The sequence below is a fragment of the Eretmochelys imbricata genome, chromosome 28 (assembly GCF_965152235.1).
Source record: "Eretmochelys imbricata isolate rEreImb1 chromosome 28, rEreImb1.hap1, whole genome shotgun sequence".
In the NCBI taxonomy this organism is placed as follows: Eukaryota; Metazoa; Chordata; order Testudines; family Cheloniidae; genus Eretmochelys; species Eretmochelys imbricata.
This window is the reverse complement of record NC_135599.1, coordinates 6,204,853-6,221,071: the sequence shown is the minus strand read 5'-3', so window position 1 is coordinate 6,221,071 and position 16,219 is coordinate 6,204,853. Positions and strand designations below refer to the sequence as shown.

Sequence of the window (16,219 nt, the reverse complement as noted above, 5' to 3'; positions counted from 1 at the left end):
CCTGCTTTCTCCTGACGTCAGGCTGCTCCCTGGGCCTGTCTGGCTGGGTCTGACAAAGTATCCCAGTGACCCTGCTGACTCGATGCTGAATGGGGAGTGACCGGCTCCCCACAGCCCAGCACGAAGCCAGCAGGGTCACTACGATACTCTGTCAGACCCAGCCAGACAGACCCAGGGAGCAGCTGGTTCAATACTGGGACTCTCCCCCCCCGGCAGCAAGTAGGGCACCATCTTTACTGGCAGCAAGTAGGGCACCATCTTTACTGGCAGCAAGTAGGGCACCAGCATCAATGGTCCCTGCTGGAGACCCTGAGCTGGAGCAGCCAGCAAGTCTCCCAGGGCCTGAGGCCACGCCTGGGGGGACACTGCTGTCTTCTTCCCCCCCCGGCACGCCCTACATCTGCTGTTAAGCATCAAGCGACCTCCACCTTCCTTCCTCAGAAATCCACTGCTCTCGGTTGGCTTCCCAGCACCGACTGCCCCTCCCATTACTCCTGCACTAACCGGTCCTTGCACATATGCACCATGTGTCCAATCACAGCACACGAGACCAGCTTATGTGACAGTCCCCTGACACTGTGCGACTCAGCTCCCCAAGCCCTCTCCCTGTCACTGCCCCTCTGCATTCACTCCAGCCCAGTGTCCTTCTGGTTATTGGAATAGTGAACAGATTCTCTTGTGGTTACAGCACTGATCTACGAACCAGCAGATGTAGGTCCAGTTTGCAGCTCTGTCACAAACTCTCCCTGTGACCTTGGATAAGTCACTGAATCTTTCCGTGTTTCAGTTTCCCACCTGTGAAATGGGAGGAATTGTCCGTCCTCTCCCTCACCCTGTGTCCGCCTGGTCTATTTAGATTGGTAGCTCTTTGGGGAAGGGGTGGTTCCAAAGAGGATGGATCTAGACTGTTCTCAGTGGTGGCAGATGACAGGACAAGGAGTAATGGTCTCAAGTTGCAGGGGGGGAGATTTAGGTTGGATATTAGGAAAAACTTTTTCACTAGGAGGGTGGTGAAGCACTGGAATGCGTTACCTAGGGAGGTGGTGGAATCTCCTTCCTTTGAAGTTTTTAAGGTCAGGCTTGACAAAGCCCTGGCTGGGATGATTTGGTCGGGGATCGGTCCTGCTTTGAGCAGGGGGTTGGACTAGATACCTCCTGAAGTCCCTTCCAACCCTGATCTTCTAAGATTCTATGGTCTTCTCTTATGTGTTTTTACAGCTTCCAGCACTGGGGCCCTTAGCCTAGCTGGAAACTCTAGGCCGAACTCTACTGCTAATAAGTGTATTAGGACCAGATTCTGCCACACTTACTCGAGGCGTGAGACTGCTCAGTGTCCCATTGCTCAAGGATAGCAGAATCTGGCTTTTAATGTTGTATGAAGTTCAGGTCATTTTATACTGCGCTCAGATTTCCCAGGTGCAGCAGCTGTTCATGTTGCAGTCTGCATCTGCAGTGTAGAGCCGTCATGGGGGAGTTTGAGCCTGGACAGCCAAGGAGGGGGTAGTCAGGGCTTGTGGTCCACTGGACAGGATGAGATGCATCTCCTCTTCTCCTTGGAACTAACTTTTGGCTTTTCCCCATGTAGACAAGCCCTTAACGTAGCTAGTGTGGAATAGCTACTCAGCACTAGCTGTCTGTTTGGACACTCTCATTGCATACTAAGAATGCTCTTCTTTGGTTTAGGTTAATCCACTTTGGAAGAACAGAAGTTTGGAATAAGAGTGTCCACAAGGGGCATTAGTACACAATAGCTGTTGTGTATTAAATCCACACCCTAGCTATTTCACACAAACGTCCCTGTGAATTCTCCATGTCAAGGAGCCCTAAATTTGGTGGGAGGAGGTTTGATTCCCTCGTTCCCCACCGCAGCAACCTTTTTAGAGCCACCAGCTGCCCTTTCCCTCTTCATCCAGTATCTGCCATCACATTCAGCAGGGTTGGATAAGTTCATTAGCTGGACGTTCTACCAGAAATGGTTCACAGTGAAATAAACAATTCATTAACTAGGTGCTACAAAATAGAAACAGAGCAGTTAAAGAATTGTCACTGACACTCCTCCCGCCCTGAAGGGTAACAGGGAGGGAATACCCCTGGGGAAACAGGGCTGAGCATCACTTAGTATCAGCTTTAGTTACCTGTGAATCTTTGGGTTTTGTCACGTGCTGAAAGAAACAGAAATGGGAATTTACACCAAATACACAAACTCAACAAGAGAAAAATTGCTAAAAAATTAAGCTACAAAAACTAAAACCAGAGCTTACTTTGTTCTGCCGGAGGGGTCAATGGGAATGAAAAGGGAGAAAAAGGAATAAAAGCACAAATAAACCATTAGTAGAGATTATCAATGATAAAACTACCCCATTCTAAACCCAAATTACATTGGCTTCAGTGTGAATTTTGCCTGAGTAAGGACAGCAGGATTGGACCCCTAATTATTAATCAGGGCTTCTGCTTTATTGTACCCAATCTTGCATAACCTATATCCTAGAAATCAATGGGACTGCACCTGTGAGGATCACTCATGTGAGTCAGGGTGGCAGAATTGGGCCTTTAGTGAAAAAGGGCCAGGTTCCCTCCCCTGCTCTGGTCACTTCACGCAGGGAACTGGGCCCTAACAGGACATCCGAGAATTCCTCTGGCATAGGGGCCTGTCAGGAATCATAGGGTTTGGGCAGAGGGGCAGAACTGGATCACACAGCCAATATTCAGGGACCACAGACAGCTGGAATAAATTAGAACAGGGGCTGCAGTGATTGATGCTGGGTCATCTTGAGAATTCAGGGGCCATAACCAACTCCCTAACTGGCCCCCTCCCCCAATACAATACTCCAAGCAGATCTTGGCATATGAGAGATTCTGGCTTCCAGTTCAAAGACCTCTTCTTTTGTCAGGTTTCGGAGTAGCAGCCGTGTTAGTCTGCAGCCGTAAAAAGAAAAGGAGGACTTGTGGCACCTTAGAGACTAAACTAATAAATTTGGAGGGTTGAGCCTTTTGTGTCAGAGATAATTATTGTTGTTAAGAGCGGCCAGACTGGGTCAGACCAAAGGTGCATCTAGCCCACTATCCTGTCTTCCGACAGTGACCAGTGCCAGGCGCCCCAGAGGGAATGAACAGAACAGGGAATCATCAAGTGATCCATCCCCTGTCAGCAGGCCCAGCATCTGGAAGTCAAAGGCCCAGAGTATGGGGTTGCATCCCTGACCATCTTTGCTAACAGCCACTGATGGACGTAAGCTCATGAATTTATCTAGTTCTTTTTTTAAAACCAGTTATAGTTTTGGCCTTCACAACATCCCCTGGCAGTGAGTTCCAGAGGCACTGTGTGAAGAAATACTTCCTTTGGTTTGTTTTAAACCTGCTGCCAGTTAATTTCATTGGGTGAACCCATTTGAATACCATTTATAGGTATCTATCATATCTCCCCACTTAGTTATCTGTTTTCCAAGATGAACAGTCCTGGTCTTTTTAATCTCCCCTTGTACGGAAGCTGTTCCGTACCCTTATTCCATTTTTGTTGCCCTTCTCTGTACCTTTTCGAAATGGGGTGACCAGAGCTATCTATAGCTGGGATGATGTTTTCCAATTTGCATCACTTTGCATTTATCAACGCTGAATTTCATCTGCCATTTTGTTGCCCAGTCACACAGTTTTGTGAGATCCCTTTTTAACACGGTCTGCTTTGTACTTAACTATCTTGAGTACTTTTGCATCCTCTGCAAACGTTGCCACCTCACTATTTACCTCTGCTTACTATTACGAGAGCTCTCTGAAGACAGAAAGTGAAGTTTGTTTGCGATTTTTCAAGGGTTAATGTGAAAAATAAAACTTAATATTCATATTTCAGTGCACAAATTTTCCATTTATTATTTCTAGCTAATATCTGTATATTTGTATGCTATCAGTCCTAGGCCTGGATTTCCCCTTGTATTGTGTGTCACTGTAACAAGTAACACACATTAGTTTACTTTATACTAAGCGTCTTTGCATACAGCATTTTCAGTGATCACTTTCCAAGATTGAGCTTTATGGAACCTAGTAAAAACACACTTACCTGCCATTGCCTCATATTCCGCTGGAAAGTAAGACAATGTGAATTAATCCTGAGTCACAAAAGTTAATGTGCAATAGTCAAGATACAAGTAATATCCCCCCGCACTGGCAGGGGTGAAAGTAACTTAAAGGACTTACCGGTACTCTGGAGTCCTGCGCAGGGGGGCGTGGCTTCAACCAGAAGAGGCGTGGCCTCAACTGGAAGAGGCGGGGCCTTTAAATACCCAGGCCCTTTCAATCACCCCCAGAGCTACCAGCTGCAGAGGCAGCTGGGAGCCTTGGGGCTCAGGGGCGATTTAAAGGGCCCGGGGCTCTGGCCACTGCGGGGAGCCCCGGGTCCTTTAAAGTGCCAGCCTGGGGAAGCTGGTCCGGTCCGGCACGGCGTACTGGCCCATACTGGCTTACTTTCACCTCTGCTCACTGGTATTATTACTGTCGTTGAGAGATGTTTTTTCCTTAAGATGCTAAGCAGAGCACAGCACTTGTGGAGAAAGTAACCCAACTTCTCTTGTCCCAGCTGTTCCATGTAATATTTTACACACACCAGATACCGCACAGAGAAAGCTGGGCCAGAGATCAGGGCTTCCTGGCTCCATGAGATAGCTCTATGTCCCCCTCCTCCTCCCCGTGACAGGTGGGCAAGGGGTTACAGATCGGCCCCCATCACTGGCCACTAGGGATTTCTCACGTCATCCTTTGAAGCAGCTGGTAGTGCAAGTCAGAGACAGAATCCCAGGCTAGGTGGGCCCTGGTCTGATTTGCGCTGGCCACGTCTGTATTCTTAAGAGCACAGGTTTTTAGGGCTTAGTTCAGCAAAGAAATTAAGCAGATTCTTAAGTACTTTGCTTAATTGGGACATTTAGTGAATATACATTTAAGGGACAGTTCATCACAGATAACTATCCCCAAATAAAAGCTGCTAGCTTGAAGTTAAGGGTTTTTTGAAAACTACCTATAAATTGTTATATATAGCAAATAAAGTTTTAACAAGTAAAAAGGTGTTTTTTCAAACAGGAATTTGCCAGGCATCCAGATTTCTTAGATAGCTTTTAAAATCTCAGCCTCATTGTCTGAATGGCTGGAAATTCATAACTCCATTCCCAGCACCAGCCTTCTCCCAGCCACTGTCAGTAAAATTTTCAAAACCGCCTAAGTGACTTAGGCAGCCAAGTTCTGCTAAAAATCATTGGGACTTTGGAAGCATTTACACTCTGGACATATTGAGTAAGGGGCAAAGATGGAGAACATCTTTGCACACAGAACAAACCAATCTAAATTTCGGTTCATAGTGAGATCCCTTAATAGCTGCCCGGAAGATCCAAGGAATTCATTGCAAAGTTTGAGATTTTTCCCTCTCCTCCCCATCCCTCCCCCTTAAAGTGTAATGAAGAAATGTTACCTTTGTCTGAAAGTTGCTTTTCTAAAAATAAATAACGAGAGACATAAAGTGACATAGTTGACTTAAGTGATGGCAAACTTACAGCCTCATTTTTTCCCCTACGGATCACTGTACACACAGACTTTCTTCCTATCTGTTCCCCTTGTCTATATTATACTGAGGCCATAGGCCTGGATCCACAAGGGCTCTTAGGTGCTGTGAGGCTGAGCATCACAGAGCCTAACTTCTAGGTGTCCAGAAAAATCATAGGGAAAACAATGAGATCCACAAAGCCTGAGTTAGGGGCCTTGGCTTGTGACAGAGACATGCCCAAGCAGGCGTATTACAAGTGTCTGACAAGGGATAGCTCAGTGGTTTGAGCTTTGGCCTGCTAAAACCCAGGGTTGTGAGTTCAATCCTTGAGGGGGCCATTTAGGGAGCTGGGGCAAAAATTGGGGATGGGTCCTGCTTTGAGCAGGGGGTTGAACTAGATGACCTCCTGAGGTCCCTTCCAACCCTGATCTTCTCTGATCTTCGTGATAGTTCATCAAAGAGAGGGTCATATGTGGTCTCTGCCTAAAGCTAACACCTAGATGATTCTCATGGTTATTGTGAGATGTCTGTACAAGGGAAAAAATAGTTCTGTAACATGTAGAATATTGTGTTCACCAAAATTACTGAAGGTGGAACAGCTCACCTGAGGCTGGGTGAGTCTCAGAACCCACTCATTCAGCAGGGAGAACAACTAACATCCCAGGCCATCCCTATGTTTACAGTCTGGGGCAGATGCAGGCGTAAGCATTTACAAAGACAAATGGACCCCAAGAGAAGACTCTGACTAGGGGACCACCAGAGTTGAGCTGAAGTTAGTGAAACACCCTGATTATGAAAAGACTATAGTTTAGGATTGTATAAGAGGAAAAGAAAGTGCACAAGATCTTATCCATTATGGAAGAGGACTCTGCTAGCAGGAGTGTCTCATGAAGGGTGGATCTGGGCTTTATGGATTGGATAAGCACTGTTTGGAATGACCACTGAGTGAGAAATACCTTTTTGGACAGGAAAGTATTTTAAGATGTACAGACCATAAGATTGCATTTTATATTTTTCTTTTACCTGTAACCTTATGTTTGCAAATCCTTTTACTTGCTTTTATTTGAATCTTTATCTCAAGATCTGTAAAATAAACTTGTTTGGTTTTACTCTAAGTGCCTTGTGGTAACGAGTGTTGAAATAAGGTGAAGCCAGTTAACTGGGGTGCCCTGATTCCACAGAGGCAGTGGACTGGTGTGCATTACAGGTGTCCAGATGACAAGGGACTGGGCAATTGAGTGTATCAAATTGGGTTGTGTAAATTGCTAGTCCGCAGAGAGAGAGAGAGTGGGGCTTGCAGAGCCCAGAGCTGGTATTGCCAGAACCTGGGGGAGAGTTTTCTCTGGTGCGCACAGACAAAGCTCACACTGTAAGCAGGTGGTCGTCATTGACCCCCGACTTCCTATACAATGAATGGCAAGAGATGGCCCTTTAGAATGGGATCCACAAAAGCCAGCACACGAGGCAGGCAGCTGCCAAAGATAGCCAATGGGAGATGCCAATAACAGGGGCGTTTGCCTTTCTCAGGGGTTTGGTGCCTTGGGCTGGAGAAAGAGGCCCATCTCTGCTAGTGACCCAAAGCTGGGAACCCCTTTCCCGCAGTCAGGTGGCTTAGGTTACTAAGTCATTCCATGGAAGATAGTATGGCTCATGCCGATAGGCTTGTCTATACTTCCAGCTAAATCGGCACTGCTGTGATCAATGTATCAATGATCGATGTAGCGGGTCTGGTGATTGAGTGGTGGCAGGGAAGTCAGTGGGGACAGTATCTCCCGTCGACATAGCCCGGGGTAGACACCGCTGTAAGTTGACTTAAGTTACGTCAACTTCCGTTACAATAACTTACGTAACGGAAGTAGCGTAACTTAGGTCGAATTACCGCTGGTCAGTACGGAAGCTGTTACTCCACACAAAATGGTCAGGGGGAAGGAGGATTATAGTGATTCCCATTTAATATTGAATTAAGTTTAACAACTTCAGCAAAAGGGATAGAGGGAGCCCCATGTCAGAATATCCCATTGCCTAGTGGTTAAGGCACTCATCCGAGAGGTGGCAGATCCCTGTCCAAATCCTTTCTCATCTGGCAGAGGGGTGACTTGACCCAAAGTCTCCCACAACCGTGGTGGGTACCCTAACTGTTGGGTTAAGGTTATAAGGGAGGTCCTCTTCTGCTCCCACCACTACCATATCAGGCCTCATAGGTGAGAGAGACAGTCCTCCACCCATCTTCCCCTGGTTCGTCGATCATGCTGTGGCTCAGGTGGGAGATAGGTGCTCAGATGCCTAGACTGAGACAGCAGCATGCATGCCCAGAGACAGAAACTTAGACAACAAACTGGAGAACTTTTATAGCTCCAGTTTATGCCCTGGGTGAGTTTAGATGCCTACACGATTAGGCGTCAGCCAAGTGGGGTTTTGTGGATCACAGACACTGACCTTTCTGTTTCTCCAGTTCAGATAGCAGTTTCTCTAGGGGGAGAAAAAGGGGAGATGTGAGATTTCACCCTGCCGTGTTAATGATGGTGACCACCCCCCCGCCCCCAGCGAATGTAACTGGCCCAGACACTCACCTTTCTCACTCTCCATTTCAGTTAGCAGAATCCCTAGAGGGATAAAAGGGCAGAGGTGATATATAGGTTCTAGGGCCAGAAGGGACCATTGTGATCATCTAGTCTGACCTCCTATATAACATAGGCCGGATAACTGCCCCACAGTAATTCCTACGGCAGATCTTACAGAAGAACATCCCGTCTTGACTTGTAAACCGCCAATTATGGAGAATCCACCACAAACAACCCTTGGTAAATTGTTCGAGTACTTCGTTAATAAAGGTGAGATTTCGCCCTGCTCTGTTTGAGATGACCCTACTCTCCGGTAATGTAGTGGGTCCAGACACTTACCCTTCTGTTTCTTCATATCAGTTTGCAGGGTCTCTAGAGAAAAGGGAGAAAAAGAGGTGAGATTTCACCTTGTTGTGTTCACGGTGCAGTTCCCGCTATTCATGTAATTTATGCAAGCGAGGCAGACAGACAAACAGGACACACAGACAGATCTGTCTCGATGTTCCTTCACTCAGCATCCCTACTGCCTGGGCCCCACTGACTATCACTCCTAGGGATTGCTCTGCGTGTCTCCCCAAGGGGCCATCCTCACTGCCTGGGCCCCATCACACTCCTGTCAGATCTGGCTGTTGTGGGAGTGGGGTAGAGAAGGTCTCTGTTTATCCAGTTCCCTGTCTGCTCCCCTCTGTACCCATCCCCTGAATGGCCACCGCTCCCCCGCACCTCCTGACTGTGGGGATGGGGGCAGGAAGTGAGCAATGGTAATGGGGCATTGATCTGGCTGGATAAGGGATAGGATCTGGTTGGCTCCATCCTAGGCCAGCTCCTGACCTTGTGGCTGGTGCCTGCCCCCTGGCCCTAGTGATAGCTGGGAAACAGCCCCCCGTAGGGCTGGGGCAGGTGGTGGGTGCCCTAGCTCAGAGAGGGAGTGGAGGTGCCTTTGTCTAGCTGGCTGCTCATGTCATCTTGAGCCCATAAGGGACATGCAGCAGGAGCTTGGAGGCTGTCTTTCTGAGGTAGTGGCAGGCTTGTGTCATCTGGCCAATATGAAGAAACTTGACAGCTGACAATACTCAGCTGGGGAGTCCAATATGCCTGCCTACACAACCCCACTAAGGCTGTTACCCACTTTTCTGTGGTGCTAGGTTGTAGGACCCCTATAATCACCCTGGAAGAAAGCTAGTGTAGCTGAGATTACTAGAACATTGTGGTCTTTATTATTTGTCGTGTGGTAGCATCCAGAGATGAGGCCCCATTGTGCTGGGCACGTCACAAACAAAGAGACAGAACATGCCGCAGAGAGCTTTCTCTTTCCCCCCACTTCTGAAATGTAATACAATGAAATTCCTAGGCTGAGTTCTGTCTGGATACTCCCTGCAGACTTGCACGTCTCCTCCGATGCCCATGCTGTTAACTGTAGGTCATCCAAGTCCATATGAAGATGGACTTCCTGCTTCAAGGTGCAGCGGAGATTTCTTGACTGTCTATCGAGTCCAAATTACCTTCTGAGCCCCTGGAGGACTAGGAGGAGGACTTCAGCTCTTTCTTTACGCTATTGCCATTGCCTCCAAGAGAATCTTTGCTCTCTGGTTATTCTCTCATTTTGGAAGGACCACAAACCTTCACGCTTCAGAGCCTCAGCATAACTGATGGCAGGTAGAGGGAAGCTTCCCTTGTGGCAAGTTATTCCATAACTGGCCACTGCAGGACTTCTTGCACCTTCCTTTTGAAGCAGCTGGTGCTTGCCACAGTCAGAGACAGGACACTGGACTGGATGGACCTGTGGTCTGATTCCATATGGTCATGCCATTGCTTTTTGTCCCGACACCACTGACAGAGCTAATGACATGAATTAAATACTCTGAGACTTTGGCCATGTGGAATCAGAGCAGAGTGGCTTCAGCATGCTGCTTGTACTTACCTTTCCACCCCTTTCTCTGATGCCGAGGAAGTGGGCTGTAGCTTATGCGCTAAAAAGTTTGTTAGTCTCTAAGGTGCCACAAGTCCTCCTGTTCTCTTTCCACAAGGGGCATACAGAGGTGTTCTGGGAATGATGCCTAATTTTGCATTGGACCCAGAGTGTGGTTCCATGTCATCAGAAAGAATTTCTGGAGGCACATTTTCAGAAATCCCACTCGGGATGACACTGATGCATGCACCAGCAATCCTTGCAGCTGGAGATAAATGGCTGTGGATGGCAACTGCCCAGTAATGGCTGATGCAAATCTTTCCCCTAGCACACTGCATTCTCCCTTCTTGTTACTTTACCTTTTGCTCTGTGTTGTGTCCAGATGCAATAGATGGCCAGGGCAATGAGAAGAGCCAGGATCACCCCCAGAGCCACCACCCAGGGAGAGACCCGAGGAAAAAAGAGATCTGCAAGAGATAAGATTGATTTAGGAACAAACGCATGTAGAATGAAGACAGGACATTGAGAAAATGGTGACACTGTGACTGGTTAAAAGAATCTCACAGGGAAATACAACCTGAAATGTGACTCCTTTGAGTTTCATTATTAAGCCAATGAAATTCCAAGTGCTAATCTGGTTACTAAATATGGTTAATTAATGAGAATGGGGATATTAGTGGCAGGGAGGGGGCACGGCAGAGCTCCATTACACCCATCTGCCACTGGTGTAACTTAGAGCAGCCCCTAGGCTTCTGTAACGGATGTCAGGGCTGCAGTCAGTGCGGACTGGCCCTCGAGATCAGAATGCTGTAACCAGTTACTGATGCTCCAGACTCTCCGGTGCTCAGGGAAGCTCAACCACACAGGGATTTTAATAACAAACAAAGCCTGAGTCTCAGGGTGGGTTTACATTGCAGTGTAGACATACTCGGTGCGTTCCTTGCTCACTGGGGGCAGGGGTTTCCTACAGAATCTAGAACCACTAGGGGGTGATTCATACAATATTCCCCAACAGTGGCTATGCAAATTCCCCAGTCCTTGAAGCTTGACCTTCTGGGGAATAGGGGGAGGGACTAGTTTTACCTGTTTCCAGGAGGTTGGGGGACAAAGTGAGACTTCTGGAATAAAAGGCAGTTAAAACAGACTCAAGGGACAGGGATTTCTTCCTGGGTGAGCAAATGGACAGGTGCTGGAGCCTGACTAGACCTGCTGGGGGAATCACAGAGCGGTGCAGAGGGGACTGCAAGTCCAAGCCCCCAGTCTGGAGGGAGAGAGATGCAGGTATCTGCCTAAAAGAGATGACAACTGGGAGCTGGAAAGCTTAACTGGGTGCCCTCAAGGAAGACCAGGAAGGGAGTCAAAGGTGACTCTGAAACTGATACACTGGGCATGCCATAGGGTAGCCAGGAAGGGCTGCAGCTGGTTTTCTAAAATGTTAAGATGGATTTAGATAACATTTTGTATTTACACATTATAGGCTTGATTGTTTATGCCTAGCAAATCTCCCAACGATTTCGTTGTACAATGAATGCAGGAGCAGGCTCATGAAAGGAACCAAAAAACAACCTATGTGCCCAGGGGAGGTCCGGGTTATGCTGGCTGTGGACTTCTGCATTTCCTGACTTTTGTGCAATTCAATACAAGTTACAGTTTGATCCCTCAGTTCTAACTCTTTAAGGCAATGGGAGTTTTGCCAGAGTCTGAAGTCCAGTAGGGGATCCACAGTGCAGCCCTTATACTGTTGGGATATTTTCAGATGCAGTCTAAGCAGCAATGCTGAGATCCCGACCAGGGCCCTTTTCCACTGTTCAGGGAAAATGACTTTAGTGGCTAGCTTTTTTCAAAAATGCTCAACACCCAGCAACTCCCGTTGGGAACAAAGGAGAATTCCCCCTCCAGCCCCACGGAGAAGAAAGGAGATTGCTGGCTGCTGACTTTTTCTGGCCAATGGAGTTCAAGCCCACAAGGGGCTAAACACCCTCAGCTACTATTGAAGTCAAGGGTTTGTCTACACTAGAGTTTTTTACCTGGAGTAAACTGTCAGTTAACTCGAGGTAGCTTTTACATGTCAGTCTAGATTGTCCACAGACGTTATACAGAATTATTTTTTAGTCACCAGGTACATCCAAAGAGAGTTGAGGATGCTCAAGATGGATGAAGTGAGCTGTAGCTCACGAAAGCTCATGCTCAAATAAATTGGTTCGTCTCTAAGGTGCCACAAGTCCTCCTCTTCTTTTTACTAATAGGAGACACTCTAGTAAGTATTCCACACTAACATCTGCAGTGTCTCAGTCTATCCATGTGCGGCATGGACGGGCACTGACCTGCTATGTAAATTGTTGCCTCTCTTTCCTGGTTGACACGCGGGTTCCTGACACAGCAGGACACTTTCTGGTTGGACTCTTCTGTTAGAACAATGGCAATCTCTGTTTGAAACAGGCCATTGGCCTCTTGGGATATTTTTTCAGAGGCTGATGGTAAGAGCTGCCCATGGAGATCTTTCCACTGAGCCTCGGGCTGTGGGTACCATCCGGATGATCGACACACAACCTTGATCCCTCCATCCTGATGTCCCTCTACAGAGATGTCCGGGCCAGAGCCCAAACCTGGAGGGGAATGCAGTGAACTGATGTTAATTCTACAATGCCGTGTTATGAGCCAAATGTTTCATGACAGTATCTTCAAGAAATTTTCTATTAAACTAATAACTGAATGTGAGTCCATGAGTGTGATAGGCCAGTTAAGCAGTGAACCCTTACCGGAGTTGGGGACAGCCTGGGAGAACACCCCTTTGGGAATCGGGGGAGGACATGGATTCTTGTAAACTAGGAAAGTCTGGGACACCTGGAAGATGTAACAGCACTGACCAAGGTAAGGAGGAGATGATGTCTGGCAGGGGTGGCCAACCTGGGGCTCCGGAGCCCCGTGCGGCTCTTCAGAAGTTAACGCGCGGCTCCTTGTCTAGGCACCGACTCCAGGGCTGGAGCGACAGGTGCCAACTTTCCAATGTGCCGGGGGGTGGCTCACTGCTCAACCCCTGGCTCTGCCACAGGCCCTGCCCCCACTCTGCCCCTTCCCGCCCCCACCCCTGAGCCTGCCGTGCCCTTGCTCCTCCTTCCTTCCCCCCAGAGCCTCCGGCACACCACGAAACAGCTGATCGGGAGGTGCAGGGAGGCGCTCATCGGCGGGGCTGCTGGTGGGTGGGAGGCATTGGGAGCGACGGGGGTGGGGGGAGCGGATGGGGGGCTGCTGACATATTACTGTGGCTCTTTGGCAAGGTACATTGGTAAATTCTGGCTCCTTCTCAGGCTCAAGTTGGCCACCCCAATGTATGGTATTGTTCTATCCACTCTCAAGGCTTGATCCAGAGCCCCTTGAAGACAGTGTAAAGCCTCACATTGACGCTCTGGGCTTTGGATTAGGCCTAGAAGAGCTCTGTAGTGTCAGGCTAGATTGGTTATAGAGACCATTTCTTTTTGTTTTAATATGATCGATGCTCTCCAGTCTCAATGAATCTTGCGTTAATGAGAGTGTTTGAGTCTCAGGGCTAGACGACTCACACACTGGTACCAGCAAAACTCAACCAATTTCAACTCACATCTTTGGTTCTTTCAGTGCAAGTCAGCGTGTAACGCTCTTCTTTTGGATGAGGAGTGTCTAATTTTTATTTAATTTAAATCAGTTGTGAAATGGGACACTGTTAATCTGAAAAGACGCACACATAGACTTGCACTGAAATCACAAAGGTGTTAATTCACACACTTTGTATCTTGTTTAGGCTGAGTGCATCGCATGCATGAGGGGCTCCTTGCATACCTCCATACCCCCCACAAGTCACTGTCCCATCCCCCTCTATTTCAGGGACTCCCTGCAACTCCCCCCAATCCCCCACATACCAGGGGTTCTGTGTGCACACTCCCATTCCCACTTCCACCCACGCTGTCCCTTTACTGTCCTATTTCTATGTCCTCCACACTGGGTCCTCATCCTTCCCATCATGCCATGGTTTCTGGGTGTCTCTTCTCCCCCATAGATTGGAAGGGTAGGGTGGATGGTTGGTGCCCTCTCCCCCATCTGGAGCAGGTGTTGAGGAGGCAGGACAATGGGAAGGAGGAAGGAAGGAAGGAAGTCTCCACCTCTCTACTCTCCCTCTGGCTGCCCCTGCTGGCTGAGTATCCACCCCACGGAGGGAGAACAATTATTTCTCTTCTATCACTGGAGGTGTCAACATGATAAACTCTGTTGGCAGGGTAAGCAGGGCAGTTATGCTTCAATGTGTTAATGGGTGCCATCAACAGATAGCAGCTCCATATGTCCCCCATTTTTGTTTTCTGATTGTCCCCAAGATCAACAGAATTCTAGCCTTTGATGCCAAGAAAATTCCCTAAAATTTTGGAATTGATCAGAGGTGGCATTCAGAAGTTATTGTGTTACAGACAGACCGATGGACGGAGAAACCCTATGTTCTGGAGTGTAAAGCTTGCACAAGCTCAGCCAGTTTTAATTATGATAGAGATTAGAGGCCCAAACTGAGATCATGATGCCAGCATGCTGGGCACTGCTCACAGACTAGAAACCGAGGCAGAGAGATTTTCCCAAGGTCACAAAACAGTTCAGTTGCAAAGCCAGGAACAGTGCCCAGGGCTCCTGACTCCCAGTCCATTTGGCCCCACTGTCTCTTATTGATTGCTGTTTTATCATATGTGCATATCCTTCATTTTCTCTAAGGACCATGGATAAACTGCTACATAACCCAGGGGACTGACAGTTTGAGCAGGAGTAAGAACCACCTAATGGACATGCATGAAAGCTGAACTCTTCCATAACCTTCACTTGCAAAGCAAAGTTTAGAAGCATTCTCAGAGTACAGAGCATTTCAGCAAGCCCTTCAATGTGTCTGAAGTAAAAACAGCTCTGAAACAAGTTACTAACCTTCCACCTGCAGGAGCACGGAGGCTTCGTGGAAAAAGGTAAGTGATTGAAATAAACAAGTGTACTGTCCCTCGTCAGAAGGTCGGATATCGTATATTCTCAGGGAAACACCTCCATTGGTGAGGTCATCTTTCAGCAGTTCTGTCCTTCCCTGATATTCCAACATCTGATTTCCGTACCAGTCCTGCCCATCATGGTACAGGTGTGCAACTGCAGAGTGCTGGGATCGGAACCATCTCACCTCCATGCTCTGAGCGTTCATCCTGGGGGAGAGGTGGCAGGGCAGGGCGGCCTCCCCACCGACAGAAGCGGTGATTGGATGATCAGGTCCAGTCACTGTGAACTGTGCTGTGAAATGTGTAAATTAAATCAAAGAGGGGTTGAGGGGTGCGTTAATTCAGCAGTAAGACACACAGTAAGAGAGAGTATCTTGTATTAGAACGCATGACTTGTACCCATGCAGTGCCCTCCACATGTGGATGAGGACAGGGTTCGTATGTGAATGTCATGCATTACTTGAATTAGCTCTGAATATGGCTCCACGCTTCTCATGGACACCCCGGGGACAACGGCATGGGGGGCCTGATTCTCTGATACTCCGGCGCAGGGACCGCCCCAGCTGCTGTAGGGAGGGCGTAAGGGCTTACAAAGCGTGAAGATATGCAAACAGATCGTCACTACGTAGGTGGTCACTCGAAAGGTAAAAACTTAGAGATGATGGAGAGGGAGGACAAGGGCAGGCGGCAGAGAACTGGTCCTTGTGGGGGGGTCTCCGTGCACCCACCTGACACCAGCCTGTGAACCCGCAGAACGAGGCAGAGAGCGACGTAGCCAGGCAGAGCGGAGCTCGCTGTGGAGCCGGGGGAGAACGAGGGACTCTTCCCCGTCATCGTAGCTGGGTCTGGGGAACAGGAGAAATAACAAACCGGACGGTGAGTGAGTGTGATGCTGCGACAGTGGGGCAGGGGGGAGGAGGTAACCCACCTTACTGCTGCCTAACATACACCAAAAGGGAAGGGATTTCCTCCGCAGTTCTTGTCTGCCCCGGTTCCGAGCAGGGTTAGAGGTTGCTGTGGCTAAAACCCCAGAGCGGCTGTCTGGTTGCAAGAAACTCTCCAGGGCAGGGATGGTCTCTCACTATTGGTGTGTCCAGGGCCCAGCACAATGGGGCCTCCATCTCGGCTGGGGCATGTAGGTGTTACCATACTCCCAGTGAATGGATAAATAAGAATGGCGATATTAAGGAAAACAAGCCCTTGAGTGTGGTAGGCTTAGGCCACTTATTGTTTTGGGGAA

General features: G+C 48.4%; 1 protein-coding gene across 1 annotated transcript in view; it reads right to left on the bottom strand.

The window, feature by feature from the left end:
- Positions 1 to 16,219, bottom strand: part of LOC144258294 (butyrophilin subfamily 2 member A2-like) — a 46,788-nt gene that overhangs the window by 16,618 nt on the left and 13,951 nt on the right. Inside the window, exons 2-12 of the mRNA XM_077806765.1 lie at positions 15,708 to 15,824; positions 14,924 to 15,271; positions 12,316 to 12,597; positions 10,351 to 10,458; positions 8,422 to 8,454; positions 8,092 to 8,124; positions 7,958 to 7,990; positions 5,450 to 5,470; positions 4,052 to 4,072; positions 2,262 to 2,267; positions 2,136 to 2,162 (exon numbers count right to left, since the gene is read on the bottom strand). Coding sequence (XP_077662891.1) covers positions 2,136 to 2,162; positions 2,262 to 2,267; positions 4,052 to 4,072; positions 5,450 to 5,470; positions 7,958 to 7,990; positions 8,092 to 8,124; positions 8,422 to 8,454; positions 10,351 to 10,458; positions 12,316 to 12,597; positions 14,924 to 15,271; positions 15,708 to 15,813 — 1,018 coding nt within the window. The 5' untranslated portion in view covers positions 15,814 to 15,824. The remainder of the gene's footprint in view (positions 1 to 2,135; positions 2,163 to 2,261; positions 2,268 to 4,051; positions 4,073 to 5,449; positions 5,471 to 7,957; positions 7,991 to 8,091; positions 8,125 to 8,421; positions 8,455 to 10,350; positions 10,459 to 12,315; positions 12,598 to 14,923; positions 15,272 to 15,707; positions 15,825 to 16,219) is intronic.